At 36.5% G+C, this 8000-nt stretch overlaps 1 protein-coding gene across 3 annotated transcripts in view; it reads left to right on the top strand.

Moving 5' to 3' along the window:
* DNAJB14 (DnaJ heat shock protein family (Hsp40) member B14) overlaps nucleotides 1–8000 on the top strand; it is a 44227-nt gene continuing 36227 nt past the window's right edge. For 2 of the 3 annotated variants that reach the window (XM_060147627.1, XM_060147624.1), the window contains exon 1: nucleotides 1–203. In XM_060147627.1, the coding sequence (XP_060003610.1) occupies nucleotides 100–203 (104 nt within the window). In that variant the 5' untranslated portion in view covers nucleotides 1–99. The remainder of the gene's footprint in view (nucleotides 204–8000) is intronic. The other variant, XM_060147625.1, reaches the window with a different exon arrangement.

Raw genomic sequence — 8000 nt, 5'->3', positions numbered from 1 at the left:
CCTCCTCGGCGACGGCGGCTTCCGCCTCTCGTCGCTGCGCTCCCGCAGGAAACGGAAGAAGGCGCAAGCCATGGAGGGGAACCGGGATGAGGCGGAGAAATGTGTCGAGATCGCCCGGGAGGCCCTGAACGCCGGCAACCGCGAGAAGGCCCAGCGCTTCCTGCAGAAGGCCGAGAAGCTCTACCCACTGCCCTCGGCCCGCGGTGAGGCCCTCGGTCCCCTTCTTCCCCGGCCGGTCCCCGGGCCGCCGCGCAACCCGCCCCCGCCCCACCATCGCCCCTCTGGGAGCCGCAGGGCCCCCGGGCCCCACGACCCCGCCCGCCCGGCCCCCCGGACGGTCCTCCCCGACACACCCCCGCCCCGGCCCTGACCGACCCAGCCGGGCCCGCTGTGGACCGCCCGAGACTCCCTCCGCGCCAGCTTGCCTGCGAGATGCCGGCTCTCAGCCGGCAGGCAAGAGTTGCCGGTTCCCTGGTCGGTTTTCGTAAATGTCCGGCTGTCATTCTTCCAGGAGATTCGTCTGGTCCTGTCTTACCAGAGTGGGGCTTTATATCTGGGTGTGTGGGTGTGTGGCCCCCTCCCTCCTCATCTTCACCCCCAAATAAGGTCTAGGCCCCTAATGAAGTGAGAGGAACGGGGAACTCTTGGTGGTTAATGTACAGGTCCCTGGTTCCACCGCCTCTGGGGTAGGAAACACTGTTGCCAAAGCAAACGTTTTCGAACACCTGAGATGACATTGCTTTTCCGAGAGAGAGTTCTTTAGAAGAGAGGAGCACAAGAATGATAGAGTCAGGAATGATTTGCTAAGTAGTATCCGATTCGATAGCACCATAATTATCGGCAAATGAGGCACATGTTTAGGAATAGAATACTGGACTTCCTTTAGTCGAAGTCCTGTTCTTGTCCTGCTTTCTAGGCTATAAAGTAATTATAGCCAGCATGTATTGAGTGCTTACAGAGTGTCTAGTGTTTTACATGAATTGTTTCATTTACTCCCCAGAACAATCCTAGGATTCATTTGACCAGGTTTACTCATAGGGAAACAGACTTTTTGATGAATGAATGAATGAGTAAGTGAATGAAAATAACTTACCCAAGGTCAGACAGTAATTAGTAACAAAGTCAGAATACTACTTGAGCTCTCTAGCTCCAAAAGGCCCTTCACCACTACACTCCATTGTCTGGCCGATAGGATACTGTTTTCACTTGAGGTTCAAGATATTTCCAGGTTAAAAAAAAATTATCAGTAAGTCAGTAAGAATGTGGGGAGACCTGTTTCATTTTGTTGTTGTTTTTTTAATTCTTTTCTACATTGTTAAAGCCCTTGCATTCCGTACTTTTCTCTATCCTTTTCATTACACTGCTGCTAAGTACTGTACCAGGAAGGACAGGAGAGGGCAATGAAAGAAAAGAAAGTGATTTTTTGTTTTTAGTGTGGCAAAAACACAACAAAATTTACCAACTTAACCATTTTTAAGTGTATAGTTCAGTCGTGTTAACCATTTTCACATTGTGGTACAACAGATCTCCAAAATTTTGTCTTACAAAACTAAAACTCTATGCCAATTAAACGATTCCCCATTTCCCTACCCACCCAGCCCCTGGCAACTACCACTGTAATTTCATTTAAAAATTTGGCTACTATAGATAACTTATATAAGTGGAATTATATAGTACTTGCCTTTTTTGACTGGCTTATTTAACTTAGCATAGTGTCCCTGAAGTTCATCCATGTTGTAGCATAAATATAACAGGAGTTCCTTTTTGAAGGCTGTGTAATATTCCATTGCATATATATGCACCACATTTTCGGCATCCATTCATCATCTATGAATAGATTGTAGTTTCCATATCTTAGCTACTGTGAATAATGCTGCTATGAACATGGGTGTGCAAATACCTCTTTGTGATCCTGCTTTCACTTCTTTTGGATATATACCCAGAAATGGAATTGCTGGATCATATTGGTAATTCTGTTTTCACTTTTTTTGAGGAACTGCCATACTGTTTTCCATAGCAGTTAATGCCATTTTACATTCCTGCCAACAGTGCACAAGAGTTCCAGTTTCTCCACATCCTCACCAACACTTGTTATTTTCTGTTTGTTTGCATTTTGGTTTTTGATAGTAGCCATCCTGGCAAGTGTGTGGTGATATCTCATTGTGGTTTTGATTTGCATTTCTCTAACAATTAGTGATGTTGAGCATCTTTTTATTTGCTTTTTGGCCATTTTTATATCTTTTGAGAAATATCTATTCAAGTCCTTTGCCCATTTTTAAATTAGGTTATTTTTTGTTGTCAAGTTGTAGGAGTTTTTTATATATTCTGGATATTAACTCCTTATCAGATACGTGATTTGCAGATTTTTTTCTCCCATTTTGTAGGTTGTCTTTCATTCTGTTGTTTCCTTTGATGTACAGGAGTTTTTTAAGTTTGATATAGGGCCATTTGTCTATTTTTGCTTTTATTGCCTGTGCTTTTGGTTTCATATCCAAGAAATCATTGCCCTGAGTTAAAATTTTTTGAATTTCTCAACTGTATGACCACATGATTTCATTTAGTCATTGTCTAGTCTTAGAGGGACAGTTTTAACATTGAGCATGTAACCACTCGAGACAATACCTTGGCTTTTGAAGCCTTGCCCAAAACTAACTTGTAACCTTAATCTTGGGCAAGTTAGATAACCTTTCTAGCTTTTAGCATTTTTGTCTGCAAAATGGGACAATAAGGTACCGATTTTATAGGGCTATTATGAGAATTAGATGAGTTAATACATGGAAGGCATTTAACAGCACTCAATTATTTTGGTATCATTTCCATTTAACAAGTGTGAGGCTCTGAGAATTTTTAAACTTGTAGTCTGTAATTCTATCATACAAGCAACTTGAATCAATCTGCTAATACTAAAGATACTGTAAGATATCAAAGCACAACACATTGCTCTTAAAGTCATGAACATAGGGAAAATTAAGAAAATAACAGTGAAAGTTAATAGTACAGTGTATTGTATGGCAATATGTGATTACCAGATAAAGTGGTTGATTACAGTTGTGGTGTAGTCTGAAGACCTTATTCAGGTGCAGACTTTGCCTCTGACAGCTTTGTAACCAGGGATGAGTTGCTTAACGTTGCCAAGCCTTGTTTAGTTATGAGTAAAAGGAAGATTTTCATCACAGGGCCCATGTGAACATTAGCTAAGTCACATGCAAATACTTAAAGTGTATTTTACATAGAATGTTCTCAGAAGATGTTTATTGGAATAATTTAAGAATTCAGGGGAGGGAAAGATCTAGAACATTTGTATAAGTTTCTGATAAAATATTTCATGTAGAAGGGAATTGAAGCTATTGGTTAAAATGGAATTTAAAATTTTTATACCTGAATCTCACCTATTCTAGACTACCCTCAAATCCTTGTAACTCAGAGTTTTGATGAATGTGTTTTCATGCTAAGATAGGCAAAATAAAACATTGCATTTTGATTTCTCTTATATAGTGAATGAGAAGATGTAAGACTAAGTTCTAGCTAAATTCTAGAATTTTTGTCCTCTTTACATTTTATTCTTGCCAGGTGAGAAGTCTGATTGATAAACCACTTTAAAAAGCTGGCAGGAGTTTCCCTTGAGGAAAAGCATCTTCAAATGAGTCTAGGACATTGTTGCTTTCTAAGTATTTAGTTGAGAATATTATTTTACAGTTTATTTATTGCAGTGGACTTCTAAGCAAATTGAATTTTACAGCTTTCAAATATTTTCATACTGTGAGTTTGGTTTATGTTTGAAAGGATTGATATATGTATATGTCTACTACATAGGACATATAAATATTCTGGAAAAGTAATGTCAGCATGCGAAAGTAAATTGCATTTTAGTTTCTTAAACTGTATATTTATTGGATTATTGATATGTTTTGGATTTTTACAGAGATACAGTCTCACTGTTTTAATTCTTTACATTGGTATTTTAATACTTTAGTGTTTCATACTAATTGGCAGGCAGTTTGAAGTATAGATTTTTTTTCAGAGAAAAACATTTTAATTGTTTTCAAGAAGTTCATAGTAATTTGAACCAAATGGCAGCCTCCAGCTTCAAAAAAGGCCATCCTGTGTCTGCTTTATTGAATGGATAACTCACGTATAATTTGCAGCATCTATCAGCACAATAGCAATGAAAATAGTCCTCTTTTTATTTTTCCCCTCAGGTGAGACATATGTTTGTAGATTTTTCTTCTTTTTTTTTTGCTGCATTATTTTTAAATTTAAATCTGATAAAAAATTCAAAGTTCTCTCCTTTGTCACACTTTAATTGGTAAAATAAAGCTTTTAAAACTGTCATTTCACATCTGTAGTATTATCCAGCCTATTCCTTTCAAGACAATTCCGCTTTCTTCTGTTTCTGACTTAATCAAAATTTAGTGACAAGTGTAAATTATACATTCAGAACAGTTATTTTGATAGCACCAAGTGTTATAAAATGATCTCCAAATTTCAGCTAATAACCAAACTATTTCAGACATTATAGTTGAAGAAAGAATACTGAATTTGGTTTGAGCCTTAATTTAATGGTTTGTGCCCCTACATCCATAACTGTCTTTCTGATCCTCAATTTCCTCATCTATAAAATGGGGATATATTTATTCAACAAATATTTACTGAATCCATACTTCTTTGTGGCAGGCACTGCTCTAGGAACTAGAGAGTCAGTGAACAATAAGACAGTTCTTCTTCTCTGGGAGCTTACATTCTAGAAGAATGAAATAGGAAGTATCTGCTGGCCACAGAAATGGCTCAATTCCTGTCATTCCCCTTTCCTTTCCTGGGCCACAGTTTTATCTGTAGTCTTCACAGGATTATTATAAGGTTATTTTATTAAGAGCTATAAGAATTTCATGTATTACTATTGAATACTATGGCAAAAGTATTTGGATGGTGCCTTGGAGTTAACAATATAGTATTCGTCTTTTTTCTGTCATTTTTTAATTACCTATTTAAGCATAAAATAATTACCTTAAATTAGGATTAATCTCTGTTTGGATTCAACTGCTCATTCCCTTCTTAGTTAACATGTAGTTCTCCTTGCCTTGCACTTATTCCTTGTATTATTTATGTATATAGTTGTTCCTCTCCTGTTGTCAGGAACTATTTTAATGTTAATCATCTTTTCTACTCATAGGTGTCTAACAGTGTTTTGCATATACTTGTGGCATCTGTAAAGCCTAGATTTTCTGGAATAATACTTGTTTATATAATTTTATTCCCTTATCAATGAAGACAATTTGTTAAATAAATAAATGAAAAAGTTATAGCTGTAAGCCTTTTCATGGTAATATATTCACAAGTGAAGTTTTTCCATGATCGGACAAGTGTGCAAAAATGTATGTATAAGGGTTGTCACTGTAGCAAAAATTTGGAAAGAGTCCATCAGTGGGAATTGATTAAATAAATTGCATTGCATTCATATACTATGCACCTATTAAAAACGATGATGTGCCTCAGTAATTTTCCATCCACTGACCCACCTCACACTGCTTATTGGCTACAAATTCCCAGCTGTCTTAATGAATTCAGAGTTCAGCCTGCTCTCTCTCCCCTATTGCAATAGTTCTGAACAAGGTCTTAAAAAATAAAGATGATGTGGACCTAGATTTATTGCTCTTAAGTGATATATACATTGAATTATGAACTTAATAAAGGTAGGCTACAATCATATGTAGATTATTCTCATTTTGTTTCAGAATATATAAGAAGCTAGACAGCTAGCCAACTAGAGTAACTAGAGTTAAATATACCAAAATGGTTGAGTGATTTTTTTTCTTGTGTGGGATTTATAAGTGATCTTCACTTTGTTATGTCTTTTTTAATGAGCTGAACAACATTACTTTTATAATCACACAAATAAAAGCTATTTCCAGTTTGTGAGGAGGAAGGAAAAAAATCCTTTTTTCAAATAATGTGTTCTTATTTTAGGTTTTGTTAGTGATGGACATTATATATAACAGGTGTGCAGCAGAACCTTATGAAATAAAAACAGATCTTGGTTTTTCACTTTTGGATTATCCACATAACCATTTTTAATACTATATTTACTTTTCCACTGGTCCTTAATACGGAGTATACTTAAAGTAAGTACAAATTACATTAAAACCACAAGCAAGGCTGTTTGTCTGGAAAGTGAACACATAAAATAAGGTTGCATAGTTTTAAAACCAAAAGTAAATGTACTCTGGTTTATAAGTACTGTATCTGCCCAATTAATATTTGTAATACTGCACATTATTGTGGTAACTGAGATCTCCTATGATAGCTAAGACATTTAATAAATCAGAAAAGGCCAGTGTGTTCTAAATTCTGGCAGTATTTGAAACTGAATCCATCACCTTCTCAGGCATTGGTTCCAGTGATTGTTAATCCAGAAAACCTTGCTGATTCCATTTTTTAAGATGATAAAACTGGATAGTGAGACCCAGAGGTAATGGAACTTGTCCAGATTTTCATTCTTCTGGAGCCAAAGAGTGCTTGGCGTGAGTGCATGTATACACACAGCCATTGTTAAGCACAGCTCCTATGCATGAAATTGTAGAAAGATTCTCAGTATCATAATAACTTGAAAATTTAAAGCAACTGTATGATCCTGCTTTAACAATATCTAGCATCTAGCTTTTAACATGGAAGATGTCCATGAGAGAATGTGTTTGTGCTAAGAATGAAAGGGAATGTACAGATAACTCCTAATTAGCATGCATAGGGACTTTGTGGCCACCTGCAAATATAAACACATGTAACCACTTTCACATCTGGCTTTAACCATTTTTAAAAAATAATTTTTCTTTTATTGGCTGAAATACTTCTATAAAGAGACACTTTCCCCTCACCTGTCTTAGGGTTACACAGTGTTGCAGTTCATATAGGAAATGCAGGATATGATAAGTGCTTGACTGCTTTTATCAGTTTTCAAGAAAAGGAGTTGGCTCCCCTTTTCCAAAGGCAGATAATATTATTTTTTAGATCTGGCCAGTGGGAACACCTTTAGGTTAGCTCCTGAGTCCTATAGACACATTCGCAATAGTCTTTAATAGTTTCCTTTCTCTGATATAACAGAAAGTTTCAGGTTCCTCTTATATATTCCCTATACTAGACCTGGAATCAACCATATCTCCAGTAAGCCCTGGTTTCTTTTAGTGGAAGATGGTGTTTCAGTATCACAATCTGGTACTAAGGATGCTGTGGCTAATAGATTGTTCATTGTTTCTGGGCCTTTTCAGTGTACAGACTAGGGAGTTTTTTTTTTTTTAAGTTAAAACAGCTTAATAAGTTTATACTAGTAAGTCCAATTCAAGTTAAGCACTTTGGGATGTTTAAACTTTTCTCACTTCTGTTTCTGTTTTTTTCCTTCCACAGTAGTAATCCTGGTTTTCAAGGCCATGGCAAATGATAGACTGTGTCATGATTATTTATTTGCTTTATGCCACATCATATACATAATAGTTTCAGTGTAATATTACCAATACTACCTCACTGATAAAAATTACTGAAAACAGTTATATTTTCTTTTCATATACTCTATTTTCCCTCCATATTTTAGCTTTTTAAAAATTCTGAAATACTTTCCAATTTATAGAAAAGTCTTAAAAGTAGTGGAGACTTCCCTATGTACATTTCATTCAGGCTTCCTATTTGATAAAATTTTACTGCATTTGCTTTATTGTGCCCTCTCTCTCTCTCCCTGCTATCTCTCCCCCACCCACACACATACACAATTTGTTCTTATTATATTTTTTCTGAACCAATTAAGAGTAAGTTGTAGACATGATGTCCTGTTACCCCTAAATAATTCAGTGTATGTTTTTTAAGACAAGGACACTCTTACATAACAACAGTATAACCATCAGATTCATGAAATTAATGCATATACCTCATTCAAATTCTGCCAGTTCTCCCAGTTATGTTTTTGATAGCAAAAAGGACATATGTTGCATTTATTTGGCATATTTTGTTCTCTAGAT

This window comes from Lagenorhynchus albirostris, chromosome 4 (assembly GCF_949774975.1).
Source record: "Lagenorhynchus albirostris chromosome 4, mLagAlb1.1, whole genome shotgun sequence".
Lineage (NCBI taxonomy): Eukaryota > Metazoa > Chordata > Mammalia > Artiodactyla > Delphinidae > Lagenorhynchus > Lagenorhynchus albirostris.
The sequence above is the reverse complement of the archived record's forward strand: the minus strand, read 5'-3'. Positions and strand labels throughout refer to the sequence as shown.